Source organism: Catharus ustulatus, chromosome 25, assembly GCF_009819885.2.
Source record: "Catharus ustulatus isolate bCatUst1 chromosome 25, bCatUst1.pri.v2, whole genome shotgun sequence".
NCBI lineage: Eukaryota > Metazoa > Chordata > Aves > Passeriformes > Turdidae > Catharus > Catharus ustulatus.
Genome location: NC_046245.1, coordinates 6,250,675 through 6,265,865, shown reverse-complemented (window position 1 = coordinate 6,265,865; position 15,191 = coordinate 6,250,675). Strand labels below are relative to the sequence as shown.

At 47.7% G+C, this 15,191-nt stretch overlaps 1 protein-coding gene across 5 annotated transcripts in view; it reads left to right on the top strand.

The window, feature by feature from the left end:
- PPP1R12B (protein phosphatase 1 regulatory subunit 12B) overlaps positions 1 to 15,191 on the top strand; it is a 143,741-nt gene that overhangs the window by 102,750 nt on the left and 25,800 nt on the right. Inside the window, exon 1 of one of the 5 annotated variants that reach the window (XM_033080058.2) lies at positions 10,109 to 10,263. The exons of the other annotated variants lie outside the window; for them this stretch is intronic. Coding sequence (XP_032935949.1) covers positions 10,162 to 10,263 — 102 coding nt within the window. The 5' untranslated portion in view covers positions 10,109 to 10,161. Of the gene's footprint in view, positions 1 to 10,108; positions 10,264 to 15,191 lie in introns of those variants that run through there. 5 annotated transcript variants of the gene reach the window in all.

Here is a 15,191-nt window from a genome sequence, read left to right as displayed (position 1 = left end):
GGAGTTTATATCCTCCCACATGCTTCTCTTCAGAAAAAGCCTCATGTTTGGAAAGTCATTGTTAGCTTTTTGCTCTTGGACATGGACTTTCCCTATGAAAAGTAACATTATTTGGCAGAAGCTACTTCATTGTTTGGTGTGTCAAGATGTTGAATCCTTAAGCTGCAAAACTCCTTCTGGCAGGAATTTCCCACCTGCTCTAGTTAACTTACGCCTCATTGCTCATTATAGGGAACCTGTAAGAAGGATGGAGAGGGACTTTTTACAACATCATGTAGGGGCAGGACAAGGTGAAACAGTTTCCCACTGTCAGAGGAGAGGTTTAGATCAGGTATTTGGAAGAAATTCTCCCCTGTGAGGGTGGAGAGGCCCTGGCACAGGTGAGAAGCTGTGGCTGCCCCATTCCCAGAAGTGTCTGAGGCCAGGTTGGATGGGGCTTGGAGCAGCCTGGGATAGTGGAAGGTGTCCCTGCCCATGGTGGGGGGTAGAACTGGATGAGCTTTAAGGTCCCTTGAAACCCAGGCCATTTGTGATTCTGTGGTAGGTATCTACCAGGTACCCAGTCCTGGGCACTGTTGTAGGGTTTGAGTGGGTGTTTTATCATATGAGTAGACTTCTCACTGATCTTAGATTTCATCCTTGGCAGTGGACATAACCTTCTGCACCACAACGTGCTGCTGGTGAGGGATGGTCAAAAATAAGCTTGAAGCACAGTTAGATAACAGTGTGTTGAAGTTACAGATTTGCCTGGCCAGTGGAATATTGTTGTGTGTCAGCCATTCACTTGCACAGCTGAGCTGATAGAAGCCATGGAGTTGCTGTGGTGGGCACAGAGAATCTGATGAATGCAGATAAAGAGCAAAATGGATCATGACTGTTGTAAGGGCGCTGAGATACTTAGTTCTCTATGTCATATTTTAGAAAGTCCCTTAGCTTGAAATAGCTGTTTCCATCTGGTTTTTGTATGGCTGTTTGCTTTCTCAGCTTCCCTAACATGGCCTGTTCATAGCTGTGCAAATTGGTGTTGCGTTCCTCCTTGTAAGAAGCCTGGGTGGTAGAGGGAACATGTCAGGAAACGTTTGCTGAGTGCAACTGCCAGAGAGCTTCCCCTGGACAAACACTACTTTATCCTTAATGGTTGGAACTGGATTAAATCAACTGATTTTTTGCATGAGCAGTGCTCATACTGGAGCAAAGCATCTCTGGATTTGCTGAAGCCTGTCCAGAGAATGGCAACAGAGCTGGAAAAGAGTCTGGAGCACAGTTCTGATGAGGAGCAGCTGAGGGAGCTGGAGAGGTTCAGCCTGGAGAAAAGGAGGCTCAGCGGGGGCCTTCTGGCTCTGCACAACTCCCTGACAGGAGGTGGGGAGGGTCAGGCTCTGCTCCCAGGGAATAGGCAGAGGACAGGAGGAAATAGCCTCAAGCTGTTCCAGGGGAGGTTCAGGTTGGTTATTAGGAAGAATTCTTTTAGTGGAGCACTGGCACAGCTGCCCAGGGCAGTGGTGGAGTCACCATCCCTGGGAGTGTTGAAAAACATGTGGATGTGGCACTTAGGACATGGTTTAGTGGTGAACATGGCAGTGGTGGAGGGACGGTTGGGCTCAAAGATTTTTCCAACATCATTGATCCTGTGATTCTGTGATTTTATTGTCATGCTTTTTTTTAAACAAATTACAGTACTGAGTTCAGGAAAGAAGCCCCACTGTAAAAAGGCAGAGCCAGATTTTGGGTGGACATGAAGCAACCTCTCCATACCCCCAGACCAATCTCTTGTGTACAGACCTGGCCAGGATTATGACATGGCAATAGGCAGTGCTGGGGTAGCCTCAGGGGTTGTCCCCATGGCTGCGTTTACAGCCTGAATGGAATCCTGTCTGTGATCTTAGACACACTCATATTTTGCAAAGCTGCTACATCTGTCCCATTCAACAGGAACTTTTTGTGGTGCTGGTTTGTTGTTTCTGCTTATTGCCACTATTGCCACTCATTTCTGTAACCTCTCGCTGTCAGCCTGTGCCAGGACGGGTTTAGGCTGGATATCAAGGAAAGGTTTTTCCCCCAGAGGGTGCTGGGCACTGCCCAGGCTCCCCAGGGCATGGGCACAGCCCCGAGGCTGCCAGAGCTCCAGGAGAGTTTGGACGCCCCTCTTAGTGGAGTGCACAGGGTGGGATTGTTGGGGTGTCTGTGCAGGGCCAGGGGTTGGACTGGAAGATCCCTGTGGGTCACTTCTGACTCAGGATATTCTGTGATTCAATGAAATACAGTTTAATAGCACATTCAGAGAGGGAACATGAACATCTGTGGGCTCTCTCAGAGACATTTCTGCCTTTGACACCCCCAAACTATGGATTGTCTGCCCCCTCCAGGTCCTATCTCAGGTTCCCTATGCCTTTGCTGTAGAAGTACAGATGTAGATTGGTTTACTGGGCTTGTCCTGAGCTTTATCTCTGGTGAAACCATCTCCCTCTTCACAGCCTTTACTTTAGTTCCAGTTCTCCCCCTCTGAAGTTAGGGATGTCCCCTGAGGGGTCAGTGAACAGCCTAGCTTCTTGTCCTGCTGTACCTGCTGGATTTGAGTGTCCAAGACACCTTACCTTTTCTTCCAAGAACTCGACTCTGCGCCACAGAACTGCTGGAAGATGTTTCTCCTGCATGCAGAATTGGGCACTTGCAGGTGCTAAAATTATGTTTCCCTGCTTTTTGAACTGTCTTCACCCTTGCTTTTTATTACCTCTATTTATAAGAAAGGAGAAAGAAAATAACTCTGAAATTTTATATTTAAAATGTGCTATTTTCAGGCCCACTAAATGATCTGCATGTGCTGCTCAGTGCTAATCCAGGTATGCCTAGAGCATGGTGCTTCCTGCTTGAGAAATTTAGAGACGGGAATAAAAAGTGGGAAAAGAATGATGCTATAGATGCAATTATAGACTCTCAGCTGCTCTGTGTGTGTCTGGGAGGAGAGGAAAACCCTTTCCTTCTACTCCCTATCTATGTGGCACTCCAGCAGATCTGCTCCTGGGAATCCTGGCCTGCGCTCTGCAGATGGAAGTGCTCCCTCTTCAGATTCAGATTCCATTTATGGAAAACTCCACATAGCCTGCACATCCCATTTACAGAACAGCTACTGCCTGACCATGTTGCTTTGCTCCTGTCCTGCAGTCCAGCATAACCCTGCCTGCCTTCTGCAGTGCTAAATAAGCCCTGCAAGCTGTATTTGACCCTGGTAAAGTTTGAGGTTGATTTAAAAGTAATTTATTTACAGTAGGGTTTATATATCGTGTACAGTTGCTGTATAGCAGCAGTGGTAGTAATAATAATATTAATAATTTGGATTATTAAATCTTGAGATACAAAGTTCCATTAAACAAGCTAAATAAAATGCCCAGAAGTACAAATTGTAAACTAAAGTACAAGTAATGTTTTAATAACTTCTTTTAAAGGTAATAGGTGTTGGCCTTGTTAGTGCTAAAGGAATTAATGCATATGTGTTTATACAGCTATATAGAGACAGTTCCTTGGCAGTTCTATACACACAACTCCTTGGCTATACTTGCTGTATAGCACAGCAGCTCCTCAGCTGCCCATAACTATACCTCAGAACACAGATCTGTATTTTGGAGCCAGTTTCTCGTTGTCAAAATTACCTGCTCAGGTTACCTAATGTCGTGAGAATGTGACTGTCAATAAGCAATGCAGAGGGTAAGAGTGGAGCTGAGTTACTACATTTTTTAGATCAAAAAATACCAATTAGACACAAAAAACAACCAGCCAACCAGTGCCATCAACCCCTGAGCTGGAGTCCAGTCCTTTTCCTGCTCTGTAAGCATCCCTGTAGCTAAAGCAGAAAATCCTTGTCAGGAAAACCTACAAAAGCCACCCAGAACATGGAATAGGTGAGAAGACTTGTGATCTTTTCCAGACTTAATGACACTGTGATTCTCTGGCTTCTGTGATCACTTTTGAAGACTGGCTGTTGGTCACATCCTCTGGGATAAGTGACTGTGCTACCAATCCCAAATTCACTCATTATGCACCAAAATGAGCAGTTTCTCTCCAGAACAAGCAGAATTTCTTTGCACAGGAAGTGAAGGGTGCAGTAAATAAAGAGGTGAGAGCAGGAGGCTTAACAAGGCTCAGCCTTTTCTTTCCAGATGAATTCCTTATAGGATAGGATAGGACAGGACAGGACAGGACAGGACAGGACAGGACAGGTGCAGTGGCCCCCTGGCTGTAACCCTTGCTAGCCCTTGCTCTGCCTGTGGAGCCCTGTGTGTTAAACCAAGACTGTTCCTGGCTGTCAGAGCCACCCAGGCTGGTCACAGCTTGTCCTTTGCAAATAAGAACTCTTGGTCTGATCTGGATGTAGTGGAACACAAGTGTAAGGCAAGGAAAATCCTCTTCCAGGGCCAAAGCAGTGGTACCATTAAGGGTGCACCAAGAATGGCTCTTATTTTGGGCTGAAGTAACCACCTCTACAGGTCATCCTGGGGTGGTGCCCGTCTCAGATAATTAAAAATTGCCCACAGTATAAACAGTGTTGCAATGGGGAGGTGCATGATGGTGGCTCTATGGATTTCAGTTTTGTGGGCCAGTCCAGTGACATAAAAGCAGTGGGAAATCTAATTCTGACTCTGTTCTCTAGAACCCATGAGGGTAGATCGATGGTAAATGTTTCTTTCATGTTTGAGTGTCTGGCACAGGCTGCCCAGAGAAGCTGTGGCTGCCTCATCCCTGGAAGTGTTCAAGGCCAGGCTGAAGCAATCTGGTGGAAGGTGACCCTGCCCAAGGCAGGACTTGGAACAGGATGAGCTTTAAGGTCCTTTGTAACCCAAACCATTCCAGGGTTCTTTTTTTTCCTGGATATTTTACATAACTACTTTATACCTAGAAACATTATTTTCTCGATGTATAATGACTTTGTAGCCTGACTCTTAGAAACAGCTACCATATTATTTTGTTCCATTTCTCCAAAGAAGTGTCATGAGAATAAATGCAGTTTTACAGATTCAGGTATTGTATAAAATTACAGATTTCAGTTATTCCCTGGATCAGCACATGACTTGACAGACAAACAGCACATTTTGCTCCTGCAGTGGGAAACCCAGAAGGGGGGGATTGAGAAAATTTGTTCACTTGAATAGCAAACAGCTGAACTCTGTAGAAGGAGGTACCAGCAGGTATCAGAAGTGTCTGGAGTGGCATGAAGCGATCATGGGGGTTCTCTGCTTCTCAAAGAAAAGTGAGCAAAGTGGGCTCAGTGATAGGTTTGGGGGCTCAGCCTGGAGAAAGGGAGGCTCAGGGGAAGCCTTGTGGCTCTGCACAACTCCCTGACAGGAGGGGGCAGCCTGGTGGGTGTTGGGATCTGGTCCCAGGGAACAGGGACGGGAGAAGAGGAAATGACCTCAAGCTGTGCCAGAGGAGGGTCAGGTTGGATGTTGGGTAAAATTTCTTCCCTGAAGGGGGATCTGGCCCTGACACAGACTGTCAAGGGCAGTGTTGGAATCAGTATTCCTGGAAATGTTCTAAAGATGTGTGGATGTGACACTTGGGGACAGGGTTTAGTGGTGAGCATGGCAGTGCTGGGGGAATGGTTGGATTCAGTTTTAAAGGTCTTTTCCAGCCTCAGCAATTCTGCGACAGGTTCAAAGGAAAACATGAAGCCTGTTGCCTGCCTCTCCCTTTTCTGCTCATCCAGTTGGGTTGTAATGCACAGGTAGCTGTGCAGCCCCCTGTTCTTGCATCACTTGGCCCAGCACAGGAGGGAGTCAGCAAGAGCTGTGCGACTGCTGAGACCCCATCCTCAAAGGCTCAGTACCACAGTGCCATCTTAAACTGTTACTAGCCCTGAGGCCAGCTGGGAAAGAAGGCTTGTCTGTGTGACTGAATCCTCCCACCCTCCAGAGCAGTATCCAAGGTGCCTGTTGGGAATGGTTCCCAGGAGTGCCCAGTGGTCCTTGGCTGGCCAAGGACAGACAATGCCAGAGACCTAACCCCTGCTCAGTGATCACAGGGATATGTGCTGGGGCTGGGGGTCCCTGGCTGTGATAAATTTAGCAGATGTAGGCAGGGAGGCCCCGGGGAAAGGTCACAGTGCAGAGAACGTCGTGGTGCTGGGCCCAGTTTGTGTTTTCTGCCCCAGCTGAGCTCTGTGCAGCTGGAGACACCATCATGCTCCCTGGGAGATAGGGGAGGTTTGGCTGCAGATGAAAGAACTCAGATAGATGAGAAGGAATTCAGTGAGGTGTGTAGTAAACCTGGTGTGAAAAATGACAGCTAGGACTTTCAAGAGATAGTTTTGCGATAACGTGTTCCAAAAATACTAACTACGCTCATTCTTCAAGTTGTGTTAGAATTCTGGTCTCTCGAGAGGGCTTCTCCTCCCCTGCACCCAGGGAATGTGCCATGGGCTTGCATCACCCCTGAGCGTCACTGCAGCTCTGGCTTTAACTCCCAGATTTGTTTCCCATTTTTATCTGCTGCAGGTTGGAATGTTGCAGTGCTGCTGACATTTGTTTTTCCAGCATCATGTTCTGTAGGGGAAGATTTTCAACACAGAAAAAAAAGGTGTATGTGTTTTCCTCTCAGATTTTTAGCTCGTCCTATTTCTGGTACATCATTTTCATGCATATGACTTCTCCTGTCTAACTAATTTTAAAAATGGAGTACAAACACAGGCATCATCACCTAAGGAAGGGAGAGGACAAACATCTGAATGGAAAAGGAAGTAGCACAATCTGCTGAGCTTTAAGGGACCCACAAGGACCATCAAGCCCAACCCCTGCCCCAGACACTCCAGCAGTCCCATCCTGTGCATCCCTGGAGCAGTGTCCAAACTCTCCTGAAGCTCTGGCAGCCTTGGGGCTGTGCCCATTCCCTGGGGGGCCTGGGCAGTGCCCAGCACCCTCTGGGGGAAGAATCTGACCAGTTTTTGGGTGAAGGTGTATGAAGAGTGATCATAGCCAGGACCACAACTCTTAACTAGAGGAATACACTCTTTCATATAAATATGGGAAATACATAATGCTATAGTATAGTTGTGCTGCTAGTCCAAGGTGAGAAGAAACTTTAAGGTGATTTTCCCCAGAAATAGGCCAGAGCACAAAGTCAACGATCCGGAGGATTGTGTGCAGTGGTTGTGGAAATGCTCATGGAAGATGATTTTTGTGCATGTCTTTCTGAAAGCTGTTTAAATACTCCCTAGTAAAGTGCACAGCACCACAGCTAAAGCATGGACCAGCCTGCTTCTGACTGAGGAATCTCCTGAATAGACAGGAACAGTCGGATCTAAACAATGACCTTGAATGTGACAGAGCTGAGGCTGTGAGGAATAGCAGCACTGTGAAGGAGAGTCATGTTTCACATTTCCACTGGGGACTACTTGAAAGTAAACTGTACAAACCAGCAGGAAGAAAGCTCTAAATCAGGCATTTGTTGGAATAATGCTGAAACCTGGAGTGTTTTGCCATATTGCATCTCTTGCTGCTCTCTGTGTCCAGGCTAATCAAGCCTCCCCTTCTCTCTAAAATGAGTTACTGGACACTAAGCTGTGTTAGTCTGTGTGAGATCTACACTGGGTCACTAAATAATTGGTATGGAATGGCTCAGGGTGTATTTTGGATTTGGACTGTGAGTTCTGTACCAGAATGTTGATTTTGGAGCTTTCCTGCCCCCCTTCAGAAGAAACATGACTGTGGAGGGACGTGAGAGTGGTTTATTTGGGACTGGATGGGATGGGAAGCCAAACACTGCAATTAAGAGCTGTGTTGCTCCACCTTGGTGACTAAGCTGGGCTTTGTCAGCCCTGGAGCTGGGATTGGGACACGCCAGTGCACCACCGGCCAGTTTGCCCAGTTTCACTTACACTGTTTTGAAACTCCAGAAACTGAGACTGGTGTGAAAGAATCACCCTGTGTGCAGGGTCTATAAATATGCATGTAAAGCATCTGAACTACCTTGTTGTACAGCAGAGTCGGGCTCCAGGCACAGGGAGAGGTGTGTGATGAGTGCAACAGATGGAGGCTGGAAAGATCAAGGTCCTGCCCCAGCCTCCTGGAGCAGCGGGGTGCCTGTCACTGCCTTCTTGTGTGTCTGGACTTCATTTCCTTACCTTGAAAGGGGAATGCAGAGATATTACCAGGCAGAATTAGACCTCTCCAAACCCCTTTTCTCTTCTCCTGCAGTCAGTGGATGATTACTCCCCGCCTTCCTTGTGAAGAAGTATAAAGAAACCTGATCTCACTGGAGCTTTCTCAGAGTAGGAAAATCTGGCAGCCCCATCTCCTGCTCTCCCTGGTTATATAGTGATGCTGCTTTGCCCCTGGAAAGTGAAGATGCTGGATGTCAGGAGGAATTACTGTAGCTGCTATTGCAAGCCCCTTCCCCAAGCTCTGTGCCAGTTAAATTACTCAGGTGCCAAGCAGGGTGCAAAATGGGGCAAGATTTCAGAGCAATGGAGTGGGATATTACTCTTTAAAAAATTTTATACAGATACTATTCTACACCTCACAGAATAGTCTGAATTGGAAGAGACCTTAAAGCTCCTCTCACTCCATTCCACTGACACAGGCAGAGACATCTTCCACTTCAGATTGCTCCAAGCCCCATCCAGCCTGCTCTTGGTAGGAAGTGTTTGATATTAAGCAGATGTGAAACTGGAGCAAGAACACACTGCTGATGCAGTGGCACGACAGGCACCTGCTCCAAGTGACCTTGCCTTGACTGGGGAATTGGACTGGATGATCTCCAGAGGTGCCTTCCAACCCCAACCATTCTTTGATTCTCTGTGGTTCTGTGAGCTTGTTAGAGGCTTTTTTCAAACAAACATCCCATGTCCTATTTCAATAGGACATGAGTGATGCATGCTCACCTTTGCAGGGAGCCATCTTTCCACTTCCAGTGAGCTTGTCCAGCAGCAGAGCTTGGCAGAGAGCTGGGAATTTGGGAGAGGTACATGCTCCCCACACCCTCTGTCCTTTCATCTGAGCTCCTCTCCCTCCTCCTTGATTCCAAATGCTCCCTTGAACCAGTGTACATTACACAAGCTCTGTGCTGCCCTTCCACAGCTCAAACAGGCTTATGAACAAACAACAAAAATCCCGTTGTGCTGCCCAAGTGTGTCCTCCCTTTCATGGCATGAGCTGCTCCATGGCCTTTAAATCATCTCCCTCTGTCACAGCCACACACATCTTCTGGAATTCAGCCTCTGCAAAGTGCCATCGGCTCACCTCCAGCATCCCACTCACAGCCCACCAGGCCTCAGAAGCTAGGAGGGATTTTCTCTTCTCCCCCTTTCCATTTTGTTTTCATTTTTTTTCCTGCCCAAATCCCAAAACCAATCCCAAACCCAATTTGGCAGGCCAAATCCCAAGCTGAAAGTGAATCGCTGCTGCTGGCTGCCCTCCAGCATTCCTTTTGGAGCGAGTCAGGATCTGGAATGTCAGAATGTCAGAAGGCAGCAGAGGGAGGGAGGGACGGGAGAAGCCTGTGCATGGGTAAGGGTGGCGGAGGGGGGAGGAGGAAGAGGTGGAGGAGGAGGATGGAACAAAACCCAACTTCAGCTGGACTGCCCCTTTCCAAACCAGCATTTGTTCCTGATTTATGCTTTTGTGTTTCACTTAAAACGTGCGGCTCCATGCAGCAGGGGCAGAGCTCACGGCCGCGCTCCGGAGTAAATCGGGGTTTGCTTTTCCTTTCCTTTTTGTAGCTTTTTTTGGCAAAAGCTTCGTATCTAGATAAACCCAGCCAGTTTCCAGCTCTCTCCTTGAGCCGGGAGTTTGTGTCTCCTGCAGTTCTGGGGAGAGGTTGATCCCTCTGGGCCTGTGGCAAGCTGTGGATGAGAAGAAATGTCCTTTTGTGGAGAAGTCAGGACGGGGCCCAGGCAGTGAGGCTGGCACAGAGCAGCGCCCGGCACTGGAGCACAGCAAATCCTTGACACCTTCTCTGCTTCTGCTCGGACAAGAAACATTGTGGAGCCTCAGCTCTTCCTGCAGCAGATTAATGCCTAAAATTATACACCCTAAACAGGAGGGTTTAATTACCAGAGCTGTGAATAGTTTAATTAGTTTGTTCTGACCTTGGAAGAAGGACCTGCCCAGCACCGTAGAGCGACAGGAGAGCAAGACTGGTGTTGCTTCTTACAGACACCCAGCCCGCAAGGCCATGTCGTCCCTGTACACCAGGAGTAAGGAATATACTCGCAGCAGGAAGGCTCAGTCAGACTCTCCCCCGTCCTCTCCTTCCCCGATCGCAAAGACACTCAGAGTAAGCAGCTTTTTCCTTTCTGTATTACCCTGCTCAGCACATGCTCTGAGCAGAGCCCGGTGGTGGCGGTTTGTTGTCTTACCCTTGGAGACCTGTGGCTGTGGTTTCCTTTGGAAAGAGGATGGTTTAAATGAAACTTGGGATGGTGCCTCTGCAGCAACAGGTTTTAAGCAGCTGCCAGAGTCCCTGCACAGGAATTAGCTGTTAGTGGTGTAGGGAATTGCTGGGATGGTAGTTTCCTGCTATCATGGAACATGGCTCTCCCATGACTGTTGCTGGATGAAAACATCCCTGGTAAAAACGAGGCAGAACCTGACCAGCTTGTTACTGCACTTTTTCCAAAACACTTTGATGGTGAAATGAGGTTTGTGTTCAGCTTTCACCCCTGGGGCTGAGCTGGCCTATGCTGTAGTTCCATAATTTCAACACCACCAAAACTTGAAGTTAACCACCTGTAGCAGGAGGCAAGTCAAGTTAGTTACCTGTGCTCCCCATGCCAGAGCAGGTATTCTCCTCTCCCAAGGTGTTGGAAAGTTGGGAATGGTTCCCAGCAGTACTGCTGATAGCTCCAAAGTTATGGGAAAAGCTGTCACAAACTCTCTGGGTGCAAATCATTGTACAGGTAGCCTCTTCACCATCATGAAATATTATTGTACGGTAGTCAAAGCCTGAAGGAATTAGTTTTTAACAGCCATGCTAATTTTAGATGGGAGTGATGCCTTGGGTTTTAGCTTTTGTATTTTTCAGAATCTCTCCTGGTTAGTGTGTAACTCTGAAACTTCATATTAGGTGTTAGTAAGTTGTCTTCACAGGGTAGTTAGACAAAACAATTCCTTTCTAGCTAGAGAATCAAGGACAGCTGGTACCCAAAAAGCAGAAACTGTGAGGGAAAGAGGACAAACCAGGGGGCTGAGACTTCATAGCCTGAGGCTGTGGTTGGATAATTGACCCCAATGTGTCAATGAACCAAAATTTATAGAAGTATAAAGACTCGTGACCAGGATCCATCTTGGATTCAATTTGGGTGTAGCCCTGGCTGGGCTCTTGCACTGCCCAAGGTGGATCTTTCAATAAATACCTATTTTATTCCTTTTGCTCTGTCTAGTCTGTTTCAGGTCAGCCTTTCCAGGCATCAGGAGCATTAAATTAATTCCAGCACTGGTATTCGCTCAAATCAGATATGCATTGCGTGCTCTGTTGGAAGGGACAGATCTTGGTCTGGAAAAAGTATTGCCCAAAATATTTGAGTTTTAACCCACTGCTGTGGCATTAATGGAAGCAATTCCTGACATAGGGAAGTTCAGCCTTGAGGCTTCTGTGGCTGCTGGTTGCCCTGGGCTGTTAACTGTAATCAGGAGCAGGTGGTTTATTCCTTCTGCAGCTGGAGTGTTTTTAGGATGGTTCAGATAATCTAAAACTATCCCACATGGGCTTCCCTCATCAGTTTAACCACTGTGCTTACTCACTAAAGGGCCACAGTATTGGTCACCAGCCTTGTAACAGGTGGGGGGCCATTCCAGCATGCTGGAAATGGTTTCATTTCTTTCAAACTCCAAGTTTTTAAGGCCAGACATGTTCAGGCTGACTCATTTCTCCCTCTTATGCATCTGGGCATATGAGAGAGTGACAAACATCTCACGAGAGCCCTGGGCTGTGCCTGGAGCAGACTTACAGGAGGGGCTGGTTTCTCTGGCCAGAGCCATGGGGGGACTGCAGACTCCTGGGGGTCCATGGGTGTTGGAGAAGCTGGTGGGAACTCTCAGGTGGGTAGAGGTGGTGTTTGTTTCTTTGTCCATCACTGCAATGAGATTTGCAGGCTCCTGGGGAGCTGTGGGTATTGGAGAAGGTGGTGAGAGTTCTCAGGTGGTTACAGAAAGGTGCCAGGTGGGAATGAGAGGGCCTGTGGCAGTAAGGTTTTGATGAAAACCAACACATGAGCATGGAAATCCTTGCAGTGGTAAGGCAGTGTCAGCTGTGACTCCACAGCATCTGTAGGGAAAAAAGAGGTGAGGAATGCAGCAGCATTGACTCAGTCATGTAGGAAGTAGCCCTGGTGCTATCTGGGTTATGGAAATAGCCCATGCCTTAAAAGGCTAATTAGGGAAGGATTGACTTTAGGCTAAAATAAAGATTTGAGTTAACTCTTTCTCCAAGACAATGTAATTTTGCCACAAGCAAGAGAAATAAGGGAGTTTGGTTTATTCTGGGTTTGTTCTATGTGTTTATTCCTCTCCACCCATTCCCCCCTGCCCAAAGTAACAGGCCTGTGCCACAAGGAGCCACCACCTTTCATAAACAGGTGGGAATCTTGGAGTCTTTTATCTTTCCATCCATTGATATCAGCAGAGCTGTGGGCTTTAAATGTTTCCAGCTGAGCAGGGTGTGAGCACACACAGGAGCCTCACACGATTCACACAAGGAGGAAGCTCTTGGAAAACCAGGCAGAGCAAAAGAGGTTTGATTTACCCAGGTGTCAGTGCCAAACAGCTGCATTAAATGTAATTTGCCAAGCAGTTTCCCGTGGCATTCTCTCTGCACTTGCACTGCTGCTTGGAATGTTCCTCCTTAGGAGTTAGGATAATATTGCCTGGGGTTTTTCTTCCTTTGATTGATGGAAGTCCCCAGATGCACAGCTATGGAAGGGGGACACTTGGCAGTGAACTCATGCAATCCATAAGAGAGGGAATATCCCTCCAGAAGAGCTTATGGTGGCAGTGGGGTGTTGGTCCCTGTGCCAGGTCAGCACCATCCCATAGCCGCAGGACCTCCACAAACTAAAATACCCAAATCCTGTTCAATCCCCCAGGGTAAATGTTGCTTTAATGAGGATGTTCCTCAAAAGAGGAAACTCAAAGCCCTTTGAAATCAATTCAGATCGTCCTGTTATTTGGCACAAGTTTCCAGTGTTTGGCAGTGGCTACCTTGTCATCATGTTTTGCACCATAGTGATTTACCTTGTGGTTTCTCCTCCTGAAAAAAGTAATATTCACTTCCAAAAATGTAATAGGCATCCAGTGGCATGAAACCTGTTGTGTGCAGGTTTATTTAAACAAATAAATTACTGGATTGGAAGGGTGAGAGTGAAGTCAAGGATTGAATTTTTTACTTTTTTTTTAAATTCCTTTTACTGCTGGGCCAGTCATTTTTTCATAGGAAGTACCATGCAGTTTGTGTTTAGGCTTATGCATCTGTTTGCTGTGATACTTGTAACACTTGTGCTTCTCCACGGGCTGTTGGTTGGGGGAAACAAAAGGAGAATACATGTTCCTAACTTACTGCAGAGATTCCAATTGCAGCTCCTTAGTTGTTTCCCACCTCTTTGTCAAACCTTACCGTTTTTATGAACTGCTCCTTCTTGATTCGTTATCTGATATTTTTTGCTGTAAAAAAGACCATCAAAACTTAAAATTGTCATCGATGTGTGTGGACTGCTATTTCAGTAGTGCCTGTATCTGTGTGGCTGCCATCACTTAAAATCCTAGAATGGTTTAGGTTGGAAGAACTCTTAAAGCCCATCTTTGTCCCGTGGGCAGGGACACCTTCTACTAGCCCAGTTGCTCCAAGCCCTGTCCAGCCTTTGGACACTTTGAGGGGTGGGGCAGCCACAGCTTCACTGAGCAACCTGTGCCACAGCCTTACCACTCCCACAGGCAAAAATTCCTTCCCAATATCCCATCTAAACCTGCCTTCTGTCAGTGGGAAACCATTCCCTCTTGTTCTGTCACTCCAAGCCCTTGTCCAAAGTCCCTCTCCAGCTCTCTTGGAGCCCTTTTAGGCACTGGAAGGGAACCTTGGAACCTTCCCTCCCTGGAACCTTCTCTTCCCCAGGCTGAACACCCTGAGCTCTCCCAGCCTGGCTCCAGAGTAGAGAGGGATCCAGGTCTGGGAGCAGCTCCGTGGCCTCCTCTGGGCTCACTCCAGCAGCTCCACGTCCTTCCTGTGCTGGAAGCCCAGGGCTGGAGGCAGCTCTGCAGGTGGGGTCTCACCTGAGTGGGGCACAGGGGCAGAATCCCCCCCTGCCCTGCTGCCCACACTGGGGGATCAGCCCAGCACACGGGGGGCTCTGAGCTGCCAGAGCTCGTGGTTGGGGCACGTTGAGCTTCTCATCCACCAACACTGCCATGTCCTTCTCCCCAGGGCTGCTCTCTGTGCATTCATTGCCCAGTCCAGCTGTGAAATAGCTGCTTGATGGTTGTTGCTCCTCAAGAGATTCTGTGTCATTCTCCTTGTTCTGTCCGTGCTCACACTTTAACTACAAAGCTCTTTTCCTCTGATGTTAGACCACTCCCTCATTAAGCCACCTTCAGAGTACATAACCTGCGCTTTCCAGCTGAATTTTTATCAGGAAGAGCTCAGCAATAAAGCTCTAAGTGTATGCAGTGGTCTGCACTGATTTATTTTATTCTGCCTTTCATTGGAGCATCTGAAGGAGCTGTGCTGGGTGAAATACGGGATGCAGGAACATCACCTTTTATGGGCCGTGTGTTTTCACCAAGTCACTTGATAGTAGTACTTGAGTATAAAAAGCAGCAGTTCCCGAATCACCGTGTCTGTTAACGAGCCCCCACATGGAGCCTGTGGTGCTCTGAGCAGGGCTGTGAGCACTGATTACCATGGCAGCAAATGCACCAAGGCTGGCTATGGTCATGTGCACACGTACATGGGGAAGGCAAAGCCAATCTTACAGCAAAAAGAAAAGCTAATGCACAAAAATGTGAGTTTCTGAGCTTCAGGTGTTCAGCATGCAAATCACACTGACAGGGTTGTAGTTAATGCTTAATCCCAGAGTGATGTGGTTGGAAAGGACCTTAAGCTCATCTCATCACACCCCCACCATGAGCAGGGAACACCTTCTACTAGCCCAGGTTGCTCCTAGCCCCATCCAACCTGGCCTTGAGCACTTCCAAGGATGGGACAGGAAGAATTTC